General features: G+C 42.8%; 1 protein-coding gene across 1 annotated transcript in view; it reads right to left on the bottom strand.

The window, feature by feature from the left end:
- GPR107 (G protein-coupled receptor 107) overlaps window positions 1-17,720 on the bottom strand; it is a 68,818-nt gene that overhangs the window by 3,668 nt on the left and 47,430 nt on the right. Inside the window, exons 14-16 of the mRNA XM_073314812.1 lie at window positions 11,761-11,807; window positions 10,166-10,249; window positions 9,240-9,271 (exon numbers count right to left, since the gene is read on the bottom strand). Of these exons, the coding sequence (XP_073170913.1) occupies window positions 9,240-9,271; window positions 10,166-10,249; window positions 11,761-11,807 (163 nt within the window). The remainder of the gene's footprint in view (window positions 1-9,239; window positions 9,272-10,165; window positions 10,250-11,760; window positions 11,808-17,720) is intronic.

The following is a 17,720-nucleotide window of genomic DNA, read 5'->3' as shown; positions in this document are numbered from 1 at the left end:
AAAGAGGAAAGAAGAGTTCTTTTTTCAAAAGGCTCGTAAGATAATGCCTGTTTAACTTCACCACCACAGAGATAATAGGTGAATAAGCTTCTGTTTACACAAGCTACAGCTGGTAATTTCCCTGCTCCCCCACCCCCCCCCAATAAAAATGCTTTTCTACCAGTGTAGTTCCACTGGTGGCAGGACTGGGCACAGAGCAAGTCTACAGGACATGGGGATAAGAATGCCCAGGTCTTGTCTGCATTATTGCTTCCGCCATTACAACCCCAGTATACAGCGAGAGATTTCCCTCTTCCCAAAAAACAGTTCAGAAAAATTCTTATTAGGGTCCTCAAAAGCTAGGGATTAACAACATTGACTAAAGCCAGGCACTCTGCAATTCAGACTAGGTCTCTGGGCTGCCACAGAACTTCAGTCCTGATCTGCAAGGCCCTAGGTCAAAGACTCTCAAACTTCAGTCCATACAGCACTGATCTGTCTCTAGGCAACAAATTACATTGAACGGTAGCTAAAATATATTAAATCATTTCCTTCTTAATTTTTCCCAAGTGAGCAATTCCTGGAGTTGCCACAGAGCTAATAAGTAACAATCACAAGCAGGAGGAGGAAGTGATGCCTTAGACCAGCAGTGCCCAAACTACGGCCCGAGGGCCATCCACATCCCACCAGAGCATTTCATAAGGCCTGCAGCTCGCTTCAGCACAATATACTAAGAGTCAATTCATTAGCACTTTGTTGTCATGTTTATATCATTTTAGTTTACACAAGTCTGTAAATAGACAATACCGTACAAAGAAACAACCTAATACATATGAAACAAGCTGAACTTAAACTATAAATCAATACAGGGGACTTTAAATCTTATTAAAATACGTATAATTTGTTTGGCCTCCACAAGGTTGTGCTTAGGTTTATGTGGCCCTCCTGTGTAATAGGGCTGGCCCCACTGCCCTATACATTTGTAATATGTGGTCAAAAATTATGGAATAGTTTGTTTCTCTCTACCTTAATTAATCCAGATTTATCAAACAAGAATTGCTAAGTATGCAGAAGTTTTTCCACCTTTCATAGCTCTGTTTCATGACCCTCTTTTTTGCCTCGTCTTTTGTTTTATAGTCCTACCCAAGGAAAAATGACAAGGGGAAAAACTGGAAGGATAGTAGCAGCTGACCTCCATGAGTCCAGTCTTTGATATTGCAAACTGGAATGAAAGTTGATCTGCCATCAAGCAAGGAAGCTGAACTCAGCATGAGAAAAAGCTTTATAGCTGTTTTCTTCACTTAATGGAGAACATAATGGATTAGTCTGTTCTGAAGCAGGGACTTGGGAGAATGTGCAGAGGCAGAATGATAGGAACGTATGGATTCTGCAATTTCCTCCTACCTCAGAGAGCTGCTCATCCCATTACGCAAAGAGAACCAACTCAGGATACCACAAAATAAAGCAAAGGTGTCAATGTGTTATCACAAATAGAGGTGATTTTAGTAGGGCCATTGTGGACAGCTGGAAGGAAGGAGGAAATCGAGGATACCACCTTCAAAAGACATTAGTTCCATTTAATAAAGCAGACTTAGGGTTTACAAGTGCTTTTCCTCCCACTCTGATCCTACTTCAGTGGGGTTCCGCCCCACCACCACCCGCACTCTACTTCAACTCAGACCTGTAAAACAGCACTCAAGCATCTGACGTTTACAAGCAAGGTCTGTTTAGCTAAAGAAATAATTCATTGCAGGGGAGAGAGAGCAGCAAGCTTCTTCCCCTCCACCCCAAACTACTGTATTGTTTACATTTTAGGATTTAGCCAAGTGTGTCTGCACCATCTCGGGCAGCATGCTTTCGTCTAACAAAGTGCCAGCTAAGTGCCCACAAACTGACGGAACTCACTTTAGAAGTAGCATAGAGCAGAGTGACAAAAGTCACTTTTCACTGTTGGAGACTGGCTGCTGACCCTGTCTGGAAGAAACGGACTGGTCTCTAGATTGGTCTCTCAGTTATACCCTCTCCTACACCAGTGCAATTCTTATTAATTTTGGTGTATCTGAGCAGAAAACAAGACCTATAATCTTTAAGGCTACTTTCTTCTATAAACACTTGAACTGAGATGTCCTCTGGTTAAGTAACTCCTTGTAAAGCTACTAAAAGTAAATCCCTTGATATCTCCTACAGCCAAGATTTCCTAACTTATACTCTTGATTTAAGAGTTGCATTACAAGAGTTTACATGTGTAGGAAATGCGTGCCCTATGCTGTCTTTTTATGGCATAAAAAGGGTCTTCTGGTTTGTTTCTTCTGCCTAATACTGGCCCATTTAAAATACTGCTGAGTTATTTCACGTATATTGATTTTTTGCGTTATCACCAACAGCATATGTGCATTTATGTTTACAGACAGCCAGAGCTCATAAAGCTATCACTGAAAACATGTGTGGGCCAAAAAGCAGAAGGTAAAGTATCTGTGCTACAGTATTAGGTCACAACTCTGATTTTTTTCCTGGAATATTTGAGCAACGCACAGAGGACTGGCAAGGTGACCTCATAGTGCGTTAAACCCAAGCTGCAGCTCTCCCTCGGTTCGGGAGTAAAGGGGATGTTGAATCTACATATCAGGACATTTCTGTAGCAAGTAAGGATAAAAAGCAAGCACAATTTGTTTTAAAAAATAGGAAAGCCTGGCAGTTTTCATACACCATAAAAAAAGGGGGGGGAGGGGCGTTTTTGCTTTGCACCTGTAAAATCAAACTGGAAATAACAAAACATGGTGAAGTACACCCTATGAGATCAGTTTACAGCCTTCTATCATCTGCCATAGCTTCAGAAAAATAAGAAGCATCTATCATATGCAAAAGCCATCACAGGCACACAGCTGGTAGAGTCAGGATACTGACAACCAAATGGCCCCATGTGCTCATGTAAACCTTGATATTTTCCACCTGAAACAATATTTGTTTAATATTTATGAACACAAAAATAGGACATGCAAGGGCAAATTTACTGTTATGTTTCACCTACCAAAAAAACACCCACTATGCTTTTCAAAAATGCATAAACCTTTCACTCCTGATGTAGCTGGAGAATGAAGAATGAGAATCTCCTAGAGATCCTCTGCCAGATGGCCAAGGGAATGGAACAGACCCATGAGTCAGAGGAAGAGAATTCCAGCAGAGCTGCAGGGAAGCTACCCACAATGATGTAATAATGGAAAGTCCCAGAGCAAACACTGGAGTCCCTTAATCTAACAAAAGCTCACAAGAAAAGTTCTCTGATTGTCAGGTTTCCAATGCTCTACCAGCTTTCCTGTTGCCGAGATGCAGACGACTTAAGACACTTGAGTCACTCTGCTAGGCTTGCTCAAACTTATCCCTAGCAGATCTGCCCTTTTATGTCTTGAAACGGATTCTTTAAGATTTGCAAATTTAGTACTTGTGGAAGGGGTCTGATTACCAGCCCTAGAAGCTGTGGATGAGCAAAGACTTCCAAACAGATGCAACTGGTGCAGTGTCAGTGCAGGATTTCACCACACTGCTCAAGCCCAACCTGAACGTGCCCCACCGAGAAGAAATTAGCCAAGTCTTCGTGCTTTTTTAATCCTGGGCTCCTCTGGCAAGTCTTCCAATTAGGGAAGTGGTATTCTGATGTTGACATTTGTTCACTGGGACCCAGACTGAGACCATTTTCTTACATACAGGCCATTAACCACCATTAAATTATAATGGCTTTGAATTCAGCTACTTGGGTGTGACTAAAATTAGTGATCTAGTGTTTTTTGTTCCTGTGGCCCATTACCAGTTCCATGAACCCCGATTTACTCTAAGCAGCTGACCAGAGACAAGATCTCATTGCAACTCCTAGAGCAGCGGTCCTCAACCTTTAGCAACCCAAGAACCCCCACTTTGATTTAAAAATTTTAGCAGACCCCCAAGCCGGCTTCTAATTTTCCCCAGGGGAGCTCAATCCCCGCTCAGCCCCAGGCCCCGCCCCCCCTTCCCCCAAGGCCCCAACACCACCCCTGCCCCTCCTCTTCCCGCCCCCTCCACCGAGCACTCCCCGTCCCTGCTCCTCCCCCTCCCTCCCAGCACCTCCTGCACACTGCTGTACAACTGTTCCGCAGCATGCAGGAGGTGCTGGGAGGGAGGGGGAGAAGTTGATCAGTGGGGCTGGCGGCCCCAGACATGACTTACGGACCCCCTGAAGTCGGACATGACACTCACACCCCCTGGAGTACCCTCGCGGACCTCAGTTTGAGAACTGCTGTCCTAGTGGGCAAGCACTGGATTAAGATGACTTTAATCTTTATGCTATGCAAAGTCCATATAGACTAGGGATGTAAATATTGGTTAAAAAGTTAACCGGTTAAATTATTAAAATTAGATAATTTAACCGTTAACCGAGGTCGTTCCGGTTGGCTGGTGCAGAGTGGGCAGGGCTGGGGTCCCACCGGCCTGGTGTGGCCGGGGGTGCTCCAGCCTGTCCGGCCTGGGTCCTGCCAGCTCGGCGGGCTGCCTGGCCGCGGTCCTGCCTGCCCGCTGCAGACGGGGCTGCTCCAGCCTGATGCAGCCGGGGTTGGGGCTGCTCCAGCCCACCCGGTCCACTGCAGTCAGGGTACCGCTGGCTGACTGGGGTCAGGGGCCGCTCTGGCCTGGCCAGCCTAACGGGGATGGGGCTGCTCTGGCCCATCGGCCCGGTGCAGCCACTGGGGTTAATGGTTAAAGTCCGGTTAACGGTAAGCCTAATGCTTGCCGGTTAACTGTTTGACCTTTTACAACCCTACTATAGACCCAGCTTCAGAAAGGGGAATGGCACCGCAGAATTGACTCCCGAGTAATTCACATCAGTTACACAGGAGGTACTTATACCTGTTTCAGTGTTACTCTTTAAATATCTGTTGAACTTTGATTTCTCTTAAGAATGACTCGGACCTAACAGTTGAAGAAAGAAGATACAATGATAAATAAATTCCCTTCAGTGTTATACCATGATGAAGAAGACAGGTTTGCAAGACATTATACACACTATTGTTCCTCACAGCTATGATTTATTGGGTAGATGCAAGACATTCTACAAGAAGTTTTCCCCTTGATGCTCAAAAAGGAGCACTATCAAATGCATTTTAAATCTGGTCAATTTATAGACCTAGAACTGTTGTAATACAATAGGGAATGGTCTCGAATTATTTTAAAGTCCATTATTTCTGAGAACTTTAAAAACTAGGCTGCCTTGTTCAGCAGTTCCCTCAATAAACATCATTTCCAGAGCTGTGCAGACATCAGTGAGGTTGGTGATAACATAAAAATGTGTTTTGACATGCAAAGGCGTTTTATACTAATTTCAGTTCCATTCAAAACTGGATGAGGAAAAGTGCTTGACAAATTGGAGAGAAATTAATTGATAGGAAGATTCCTAAACTTGTAAGATTATAAAAAACAAACAGTGTACAAAATGCCTAACTACTGAAAACATTAATTGGAATTGCTCGTTTATAATTATAAACGGCTCCTTCCTACAATCCAAGAAGGGAAGAAAATCTAAACCTCTCTTTCTGCAGTTTAAGCCCACTGCTTCTTGTCCTATCCACAGGGGTTAATGAGAACAATTTCTCTCTCTCCTCCTTGTAACAACTTTTTATGTACTTGAAAACTGTTATCACATCCCCTCTCAGTCTTCTCTTCTCCAGACTAAACACTTTTTTTCAATCTTCCCTCATAGGTCTTTTTTTCAAGCCCTTTAATCATATTTGTTGCTTTTCCCTGGACTTTGTACAATTTGTCCACATCTTTCCTGAAATGTGGTGTCCAGTAATGGACATAATATTCCAGTTGAGGCCTTATCAGTGCAGAGTAGAGTGGAAGAATTACTTCTTGTATTTTGCTTACAACACGCCCACTAATACATCCCAGAATGGTTTTTTTTTTTTTTTTTTTTTTTGTGGGGTGCGGAAGTTACACTGTTGACTCATATTTAGCTTGTGATCCACTATGACCCCAATACTCCTTCCTAGGCAGTCATTTCCCATTTTGTATGTGTGCAACTGATCATTTCTTCCTAAGTGGAATACTTTGCCTTTGTCCTTATTGAATTTCATCCTATTTACTTCAGACCACTTCTCCAGTGTGTCCAGCTCCTTTTGAATTTTAATCCTATCCTCCAAAGCACTTGCAATCCCCCCAACCTTGGTATTGTCTGTAAACTTTATAAGTGTACTCTCTGCCATTATCTAAATAACTGATGAAGATATTGACCAGAACCTAAACTGATCCCTGCAGGCCCTTCCAACTAGACTGTGAACACTGCAAGCACCTAAGATGATACTTCTTGAATGTTTTATTAAACTTGTTTAAGTCATTGAGACAGTTCAGTAATGGCTCCAGATTGTCTAGTTACGCTGGAGACCAGCCTAATCAGAACTTGTCCATATCCCCACTTTACCTATATCTAGTCACCCAGTTGTTCTTATTCCTGTTAAACCAGGCCTGATTGTACTCTTGACTTTATGTCTCTCCTCCCTGCTTCTTCCAAGTGGGGAACAATTTCATTTATACAATAGCCAAAAGCTATGAAATGGACCAGTTTATAGGATGAAGCTATTGAAAAAGCATAAGCCAGAATTGTGCTTTGACACCGGACAAGCTAGTCACATTTTTCCACTGAAGTTTTGACCACTGTGAACATCCTACCCTTGAAGGGATGCAGTCTAGTCAGTTTCAAAGAGTGATTTAAGTAGTGGTTTCAAGTATCACACCTACCCCTAAATCTTCTTGCCAATTCTGATGATGTTGTGTTGTTGTTTCTTTTAAATAATTGAAAAGGTTTTAAACTCATGTGGCCTGAAGGACAGTCAAACAAGAGAAACTGATATACATGGGAAAGTGGGGGTACATGACCCATGCTGTCAAATGCAGAGAACAAATCACAAGGAGAAATTATTTCTCTGATCTCAGTCATATTAGGAATCACTTTGTTACAAAGAGCAGGTAAAAAAAAGAAACAGACATAGGTGATGGACGCTGTTGTCCCTTTAGGGAGACCACTCTATTGTACAAGCCTCTAGGAAAGGACCAGATTCTGTCCTTCACTTAGATGGACTGGAACAGATCTAAGGTTAGTGACAACCTTGAGACTTTCATGATAGAATCAAACATCTATAGAAACTGTACTTCACTATCCCTGCTCTTCCCCTTTACCCTCATTCCCAATATATGAAAGCATTCCTTGCTACCCTCCGCACCGCAGACCTGCACCCAATTTATGAGAAATAATTCAGAGAAGGATAATATGCAGCACTGAATTAAAGGCCACTGACTTTGTGCCAATTAAAACTACATTCAGTACTTTTCAACTTGATGAATTTATGGCATATTCCATTACAGAAAAGTAGAAGCATTTCTGAACCTTAGCCCTGAGACTGTCACACTGGAGGGGGAAGGCAGCTTGGGCTGAGATCCAGCTTTATTTGTGATTATTCCAGACTACAACTCTCACAGGGAGAATTCTGATCTCATTTGCAACTGCCTTTGAGCCTGGCAGTTTAGTGGGAGCACAATACTCTGGCTGGGGTGAGGAGAGCAGTCTAGCTCCCCAGACCAGACACTTGCTCAAGGCTGCAGTATCAAAGCCACACGCTCAACTTCAAGGGAGGGAGGAAGGTTCACACATCACATGCTCTAGCAACTCTCCAGCGGATGAAGAAAATAGCACCTAGTGGCCCCATGGAAAGTATGCCTGTGTGGAATTCTCAGGGCAAGGGGCTGACAGGAACCCCTGGAGGAACACAGCACTAGTTATACACTATAAAACTCTAGTAAGGTGAGCTGATCTGGATCTTGAAATCTCTGATCTTTGAGCTGGAGGTCAATTAACAACTCCTCCACTCTGATGGCTGACTTAGGGATTTCCTAAGGATTGGCCCAGGTTAATTCTACTGCCATCAATGGGACGTGGCATGACAGCTGGAGCCAGGGGTTTAATTCCCAAAAACACTGCTCAGCCCAGGCAAAGAATGTTTTCCCTATGTAAGCGTTCATAAGCAGCCAAAAATAGCACAGTTAAGTTACCCCAGTGGCTTGTATTCAAGATCAACACTGTACTCTCATAACAACAACAAAAATACAAAAACCATCATCTCTCCAAGTCCACATGCAGCCACTTGAGAATCAGTGTAGCTTTGGATGCACTGAAGCCTTGTCAGCACAGTATGTCTCAAACAAGCACAAAATATGAGGGGGACATATAGTAGCCATACTGCCGACCTGCCCGTGTTTGCTAGAGCATGCAGGGGACATGAGGAAGGCCAGCATTGCCATTGGATGTGGCTATGTTGGCAAGATTTTAGAGAGAGGTCCAGGAAAATCAAACATCTTGAAGCAGAAGGGTTGAAATTGGGCTATCGTTTATAGACCGTGAGAGCCATTAGCCTTTTCAGTCACCTTTATACGGCTGTGAACCCACAGCGATAAACCAAGCTGATACTTCATCCTGGTATGGCATGCACATCTAAAAGCACTGTTTTAGAACACAGGAGCATTTGGCCAAAGACACATTATGTGTGTGGGGAGGGAAGAGATGACCTTTTTCATCTAGGGCTTGATTTTCAGAAGTGCTGAGCATTCAGCTCCAGTGGAAGTTCATAGATCTTCAGTCGCTTAGCACCACAAAATTAGGGCATGTCTACACTGCAGGTTGAGGTACAACTGTAGCTCAGATACCTGCCCTAGCACTGCTAAAAACAGCAGTGTAGATGTGGCAGTACAGGCTTCACAAGCACAGCAGGGACCCCAGGTATGTACTCTTGTGGCTAGCCCGTGCTGAAGCCTGTACCACAATGCCTACCTGGCAATTTTTACCCATGATAATGCATGGAAAGCTAGTGTAAGTATGTCTATCAGAAGAGCAGCATACCTCAGTCTGCAATGTAGACATGCCCTTAGGCTGCTAACTTTAGGAGTCCATAAATTTGGATGTTTAGTGCAAGATTTCGGTATGCATGTCATTTTTTACACTATTAAGTATCCTACTAACTTGTTGCAAACTACTATAATATCCAGTTCTGAGGTGCATAGGCGTACCATAAGCTTCTTCAGTGGTTTAGACAGCTACTGAATTTGAGTCCAAGTGTATTTTTACACACACAGGCTGACCTCAAATATTGGGCGGGAGAACAAACCTCCTCAGAAGAAAAGTGCAACCAGCTTGTCTTTCTAACACTAAGTTGTCAAAGCCAATGAGGAAGAGGAAAAAACGTACTTACACAGCTTCCACCTTCAGGTCATCTTCATAATCCTAAGAGAGAGGGAGGTAAGGGTTATCTGATGCCGGACAGAACTTGTACCCCGTAAGAACAGAACACAAACATTGTCATTTCATCCAACAGCTGCACGTAAAACAGGAAACTGAAGATTGTTCTCATGACCCCATATTGTTATGACACGTTAACCTAATAAAGGCTTCTTGGTCACTAAATACTGTATCCTATGAATGAGATGCAACAAAGTGTCCCTCCTGCCTTACTGCTGTTAATCCCTGGACAAAGAATGTTAGCCCTCTGATTTTACTGCGTTCCCTGTCATTTTAAATATAGTTAGACTTCCAAATGTCATTTCAGTGCTTTTAAACTAGAGCAAGACTTTGCTTAAGGGAAAGAGATGTTCCCCAAGTTGTTTGGCACCACCAACAGTTAATGTATTCCAAAGATCCCTGCATGGTGGCTCGGATTATACTTTAAGAAATCATGCATTTTAAAGTCACTAAGCAAATAAAAACTGTAGATGGAGAAGCGAAAGCTCATTTGACTGGCTCCCAGGGGTTTCAATTACCACATGGCAATCCAGGGCCTAACTTTTTTCCCTTTGTACACTCCTGATTAATTTCCTTCAGACATTTTAAAAATCGAAAAACAAAAATTTAATAATACAATTACTGTCAGACGTCTCATGTGTAATCCAGCAGCCTCGCAGGACAAGCATGAAACTTAAACTCTAGCCTCTTCCCTTCCCCCAAGCCCTTAGGAGTTACCAGTGCTCAAGACTGGCAGAAATCAGACCTCAGCAGCAGGCTTTGAGAAGTTATACTACAATGTGGAAAAGCACCTCTGATTTTTTATTTACTTACAGTTAAAAATGAATGTGAAAGAGAGATTCAGAGAGTGTATAAAATTTTCCCTTGGCAGTAAGATACCTGGTAGAGCCAATTCCACTGGAATGGAACAGCAAACTTGATGAGAATTGGAATGACCAGTGTGACGTAAACATAACATACAATCTATGGAAGGAGGAGAGGGGACAAGAGCAAGAGTGAGAATGATGGCATCATCTTTTTATAACCTCTTATTTCATGGAGAAATATTTCAAGCAAAGAGTTACCTGGGAAATATGTCTCATTAGGGTTATGACACTATTTAACACACAACAATTCTGTGACTTGAAATCTAAATGACTCAACCTATTACTAACATATAAAATAGAGTCCCTTACATTTCAGTGGGAAGATACAAGAGTTTCCATAGAGTATCAAAATCAAGAGCATAGTCTATTACCCCTATGGGTTATGAAAAATGTTTGAAAGCAGGCAAGTGAAAACTACTTAGACGTCAGTTCTCTTTTGGGATGTGTGCGCGCAGCTTCCGTTGACTTCAGCAGGAACTGCATGCATGTATCCCAAGGCACAATTTGGCCCCAAGCTTAATGTTTAGTATGTTTATACTATGTTGTTCTAAGCCCAACAGTTCAGTCAGCAAAGCACAGTCAGTCTCCGGAGGAAGGTTAGTAAATATTACAAATAGTCAGATCCAATTTAAAGACAGCCAGGGGGATACTGCCACTAGGGAAAGAAGGCAAGTTATTTTCAGCTGAAAAAGTGAGAGGAGAGTTTTAACAGCCTGCCAAGGTGCCAGAGCATGGCATCACCATGAACCTGAAAGTATCTGACTGTTCTCAACTTGCCTTTACCCTAAGGTACTTACACACTCTTTCCCAACCCTATTGCTAAGGACATTACAAATTAGACTGAACACCACCCTGGTGAAAGAGACTGTAGGGAATAGTTCTGCATGGCACCGGGAAGTGGATACAGTGACCTAAGGGGTCTTTTCCATCTCTGACTTCTATGGCTATTCAGACATCTGGTTAAGAACATTAGGAGGCTATTTCCATTCAAATAACCAGCAACAAAATTTAGGCCATGTCTACACTACAGGCGCCGCAGCTATGCTGCTGTGGTGCCCATAGCGTAGATGTTTCCTACAGCTATAGAAGGGGTTTTTCCTGTCACTGAAGGTAATTCGCCTACCCGAGGGGAGGTAGCTTGATCAACCAGCATTCTTCTGGGGACCTAGTTTCATCTGCAGGGGTGGTTAGGTACAGTGCTATGCAACGTTGCTATGTCTGTCTACATTTTAAGGTGTAGACCAGCCCTTAGTGCAAATATATAAGTTGTCCTCAAGCTTCAACAACAACATTCTGTAGGTGAGTCACACCTCTTACAGCTATTGGTTCAGAACTTTGTGCAGTTTTAGGAAGACAGGTGAAAATATGAATTTTTTTGAAAGCAAAGAATTTCAATAAACTGATTTCTTCAGGACAGGGACCATTCTTACTGTCTCTCTACAATAACTAGCACAATATGTCCTCCATTTTGTTTGGAGCCTCTAGGTGTTCTTGAAATAATCTAAATAATAATCCACCGAAGTAGGTCCAGAATGGCTTTCTGACCCATTTTTACTCACTTCAAGCCCTGCTCACAGACATACATATATATATTAGTTTCTTACTCACCATAAAGTAGCAATGTCTGAACAGCTTCAGCTTTGCTAGGATAATAGCTGATGTGGAAAGAACACAGAAGGCCATTAGGAAACATGTTAATACTAGCCACCTAAATAACAGGCCTCTCAGGGCTTGTCTACACAGGGAAATACGCCAGTATAATTATGCACAGTAACATAAGCTAAACCAGAAAAAGCCACTTGTTCTGAAATAAGTATCTACACAGGGTATTCCATCAGTGTAACTACAGCAGTACATTTCCCCAGGTAGACAGGCCCTCAAGGGAGAGCTGAGCATTTTAAAAAAATGCAGACCCTGGACAGGTTAACAGTGTCAATTATAAACCAGATTTTCTGCCACATTCTCTGGAGGATCTGATTAGGCTTTTAAATGGAGCTGGCCACTACTAAACAAGAGACAATGTGTAGTGGTTTTCAGAGCAGAGAAAAGTCTGGATCTCATGGAGCAGTTCAGTGACAATAAATGGCAAGCAATGCTTGCGCTCCTGAGTGTCCTTAGCAAGCAACAGAGAAAAGGAAAAAATTGCTCAGAGGGGTGAGGAATGAGAGAGTACTGTAGTGGGGAAATACACATTTATAGCCAGAGGAAATAGCTTGGGATAAGCTGAAAGACAGGAGGAACTTTATCAGAGGGTTTACAATCCATGATCTAAACTTGTCTTCATTATTGTGGGTCCCATTATTGTTAGGCAGGTGTCCTGTAGGGTGAAATACTAAGGGCAGTGCCATTTAGTACTTGGTTTAGACCACTCTGGTCATAGGCCAACTCCCATGGGGTGAAGTTGTCTCACCAGCTGAACCCGCAAGGTCTATTACATCTTCTGAACATCTTATTGATGCAGCTTTCAAAATCAGGTTAGGCAAGCCTTGAACATAACCAATCTAAGAACTGACCCCACCTCATGCTCACTTCTTAGAGATGCATCTGTCCAAGGTCAGCAGAGTCAGGGAAGCAACCTGAGTCTCCTTTGTATGAAATATGGACGGCTGCAGAGGGCAGCCTGCCTCCCTCCCAGCTCACACAAGTCTACAGAGTAGAATCATTCTCCAGTTCATGCAGTAGCACTCACACATTACTGTGGTTGTTGAAAAAAGGGACAGAGAACAGGAAAAGGAGAGAGCTGACAATTAGTACGGAGCACTCCAGATTCCAGGAATTTTTGCTTGATCAAATAATTTTCCTAAAGGAGACAAGATACTTAAGACATAATACAAGTGATTGATCCGTTCATTGGATAAGTTCCTAACACAGTCTCGGGTCCTTAATGGGGAACCCCACTGCCTAGACCTAAGGGGAACATGAAGCCACCACAAACATTTTTCCCCCAGAAAGGGCAGAGTGTACTTCATGGCCCAAGGGTCATGTTTTACGACATTGCAGCTGGCTATCATCTACATCCTTACTCCACTGCAAAGGCACGTCTCCCTTGGCATTCTGTACAGCAAAACAGCAGAGTTTTGCAGTTTAGCATGTATTCTCTTTTCTGTTCTTTCAGCCTGTACAGAGCAATGAGTCTCTTCTTCAAATATGAGGAGCCTCTTGATTTGCCAAAAGATGCAGGTTTGTTTTCTCCACTGACCAAAAGCACATTTTTTGTTGTTAGAAAAAAAATCTCCATTTCTAAAGCTGTTGCTTTATACATTACCTAGACCTTATAGCATTTCAAACATTTTAATCTTCCAACAGCAGGCAGATCAGTAAATTAATATTGCCATTTTATGAACAAAAAATTGAAGCAGAGAGGTGTGCCCAATGCCACAAAAAATGTCTGGATCAGAGCTAGGATTAGAACTCAGAAACAGCATGAATCTAGAAGCCAGAAACTTTTAATGTAACACGTTTTAGTTAGATATCCCAAATCCTCCTTCCTCCCCCACCCTCCAAATTCCCTGTCTACCCGATTGTTAGACTGCTGTCATGAGACAGCTAGCACATCTGCACCAGTTCCTGATTACTTTTGTTTCAGTATCCCACACCTGTTATGGCTGCACTTTTCCCGCTCCTTAAGGGTAGACTGTGTTGTCTCCACTGCATTCCTATAAGCCCCAGGGGCAAGATGGTCTGCTCATGCTGGCGCATGTTAAGATTTCTCATGTGCCATGAACACATGGCAAACCTAGTCCCTCACACCTCCTCTTTTCTCCCCAACTCCAACCAGCATCACCAAAAGAAAGTCTCTATGGTACATATGAGATGAACAAATTTATCTGAGCATAAGCTTTCGTGAACTACAGCTCACTTCATCGGATGCATGCAGTAGAAAATACTGCATACATCCGATAAAGTGAGCTGTAGCTCACAAAAGCTTATGCTCAAATAAATTTGTTAGTCTCTAAGGTGCCACAAGTCCTCCTTTTCTTTTTGCGGATACAGACTAACACAGCTGCTAGTCTTAAAGCGGTCATATGTACCAGTGACTGATCACCACTGGGTTCATTCAGACAAGATGGGGTATACGAAGGAGGATTTTTACTAACTTAGGGATATGCGCTGGTACTCTGCATAGCAAGACACCACAAACCCTGTGAAGCTAGATGGATCAAAAGCACATCAGAACACTTTATCCACAGTGTCAGCTGAAGTCACTGAGCCCAGCTCTGCCAGTTCAGGATGCGTGGAATGTAAAATGGCAAAGTCTTAGAATGGTTAATCTGGGTTTCTCTCAGAAATGCTTCAGGGTTCACTATGTCAGGCAAGAGGGGTAAAAAAATCACAGTGGTGAAGCTTTTTCCTGTACCAATCAGTCATGCTCCAGCCATAATTTAAGAGTGGTATTTGTAGCAATAAGCAGCCACAGAGCACTCATGACAGATCTCTGCATTTTAGTCAAACTGTATAAGCTAAGGCCCTGGAGCTAAACGGCTTGTTGATTGGAAAAGTTATATAGGTTCTGACTGAATGCAGCACATACTGATGTGAATCGGAATGGAGATCAGCAACAGATGGAGCAACTGTCAAACTTGGTTTGAGATTCAGGCTCTTACAGGTGGTGCAGGAATGATGCACGTGGGCTCCTGGTGCTTTAGTGACCTCGAGAATGGCAAAGGGTCCCAAGCGCTATAACATACATTAGCAGTGTACACAGATATAATTTGCTTTCAAAGCAAATGAATAATGTAGGTTGCCGGTCAGGATTCCATGCAGGCTTCAAAGAAGAGGGCAAATCTGTCCAGTTTACAGAAGATGTGTTTAGTGTCTACCAAGAAAGCTACACTCGGTCAGTTCAGGCAGCATCTTAAAGGTTTACATGGCAAGAAACGCTTTTTGCAATGGCTAAACTTAACCGGATTTTAAGTTTAACCAGACGTGGCATCCTTAAATCAACCTGAAGTGACATTTGTGACATCTCCTGTAAGCAACCTTTAATATCAGAGATTCCAACCAAGTTATTTACATAGCTCTAAGTCTAGAACTCAGTGGTTTTAAGTTTCTGACGGGTAAGTTCTGCTGATACACTGCTCTCCGTGAGTATTCATTCCCCTTCACCAATAAGGTCATAAATGATGACACCTATCATTGTCAGCAAGATGGCCACCATCAAGTGAAAATACAGGAAGAACTCCTCTTAAAAAAGGAGATTGCAACCTACAACAACACAAATTCACTTCCTCAGATGAACCAACCTACCTACTGTAGTCTATGTATAATATCATGAAGGTGGCTGGGGTTGGGTAAGAGTGTTGTCTAAGCTGAAGCATCCAATGTTATAAAACCCACATTTCTAAGGCCTTCCCTATTAATAGCAAAGAGTTTCCAGATTACAGTGCAAGAGAGATGAATCAAGAAACAGACATAAAGCGACCTGATGAGCAGGGCACACCAGTGCTGTGTTGCAGGTGGTGTGGATTTATGATTTTTATATATAGGAAGGAGAGCTCCCTAATACATGCTCAAAACCATGTTCTCTCCCTGCACCAAAAATACACAGAACTAATGCTAGTGGCTCCCTATGATCTCTCCTTTTACCCCTGTCAAATGTACAAAGTGTGTCGTGGTGCATATAAGTCTGTGCACACACTGTGACTGCCCACAAACCATTAACCAAAAGAGGCAGACACATCTAGGGAGACTGGGATCTACTAGCCCGACACACACATTATGTAACATCTTCCAGAGTGCACTGTACAGCATTATGCATCCAACAAAGTCTGTGTCTTAACAGGGAAGCAATGCAGAATCATTAGGGCAGCAATGTTGTCACAGCTGTGACAAGAAGTGTACCTTTTAATGGGAAAGGCCTCCAAGTCAAATGTGTCACCTTTGGCCATCTCCCTGGACGCAGAGCTGTGTTCTAAGTTCCCACTACACTGAGCACAGCTAAGACCATGCCAATTGGATTTAAAGTGACAGACTAGTATCAAAATCTAGTGACCAAGAACTCCACAGCCTAAGCAGATTGTAGTTGCACTCTTCTAGTCCGCATGACACTCAAGATTCACCAACACTCATCTAACTTGTTAAATGGAAAGTTTCCAGGGAGCAAATGTGGGTGTATGGATGGATGGTTCATAAAATTGTAAGCAAGCTATGAGTGGCCTTGATTTAGGAACAGCTAGCGCTTTCTGCATCTTTCCCATTAATAAACATCCAACATGTTTTTTCTTTAACAAAAAAGTACCTGACTTGTCAACAACTGAGCTATAGAAAACCAGAGCCACAGAGCTCAAGAAAAAGCCACCTTTGTGGAAAACCATTAAGTCCTAGTCTTTGAGTTTACTGACTGCCTCCACATGGCTACAGCAATCAAGAAGTCAGCAGGCAAGATCCACATTTGAATCCCTGTTAGCAGGTCTGAGATTGGATGTTTCACAAATACAACTCACTTGGCTTCTGGAGTAGAGAGACTAATCAAGGACACTCTTTGTGCCATCTGTATGGATTCTCAGAGCAGCACTGGCTTCAAGTTCCATGGAGGATGAACACTAAGTAAAGGACACTTCTACACTTCAAACCCCAATTAGGGTCTCAACTTCTGATCCCCAGAGCATTCTAATGAACCTACCATTGAGCAAGCCTTGTGACTATGAGAACAAGAGCAGAGATTCTAAAATTTAACAGCAAGACAACAAATGCTGACTAAGTTGTGTCTCATGGCTCTGTACAAACCCCTTGCACATCTTGCCTCTGAGTTTCCCTCTCCATCTCCTTTCCATTTTACAGCTTGCACCTGCTACATATATTCTGAGCTGCATTGATCAAAACTGACAACACAAAACTCTGTCTCATTCTGAGTGCCTGCTATGCTAATTTCAAATGCTGTAACAGGCTACAAGACGGAAAAAGGTCAGACAGTCCATCACAGACAAGCAAGTTGGTAGACAATAGTTTTTGCTGAATCAGTCTGACCTTTTCAGAATATTTATGTAATAGCAATAGAAGAACTTAGGGTACAAGCAGATCAACTCCAGACAACTATACAATAGGCAAGGACAAGCCATAAAGCACCTAGAATTAACAGTATAAGGCAACATGGGTGAGGTAATATCTTTTATTAGACCACTTCTGCTGGAGAGAGAGAGAGAGAGAGAGAGAGGCGCTTTTGAGCTTACACGGAGCTCTTCTTCAGGCCTGGGAATAAAGAGATATTACTTCACGCACTGGCCTCTCTAATATCCTGGGACCAACATGGCTACAACAACACTGCATACAGTAGTAAAGCAGCTAAAGAACACTACTAGAAAGCAATGCATGCTGTGCCAGTCCTGATACATTAGAGACATTTAATTCCCCGTGCCAATACCAAAGAATACACTGGAAGTTTCCTGAACTATTTTCCATTTTCAAGAATAAACACACATTTGCTCCGGAGCCACATGCAGCTCTTCAGAAGTTAATATGTGGCTCCTTGTATAGGCATCAACTCTGGGGCTGGAGCTACAGACGCCAACTTTCCAATGTGCCGGGGGTTCTCACTGCTCAACCCCTGGCTCTGCCACAGGCCCTACCCC

Source organism: Lepidochelys kempii, chromosome 16 (genome assembly GCF_965140265.1).
Source record: "Lepidochelys kempii isolate rLepKem1 chromosome 16, rLepKem1.hap2, whole genome shotgun sequence".
NCBI lineage: Eukaryota > Metazoa > Chordata > Testudines > Cheloniidae > Lepidochelys > Lepidochelys kempii.
This window is presented reverse-complemented; position numbering and strand designations above follow the sequence as displayed.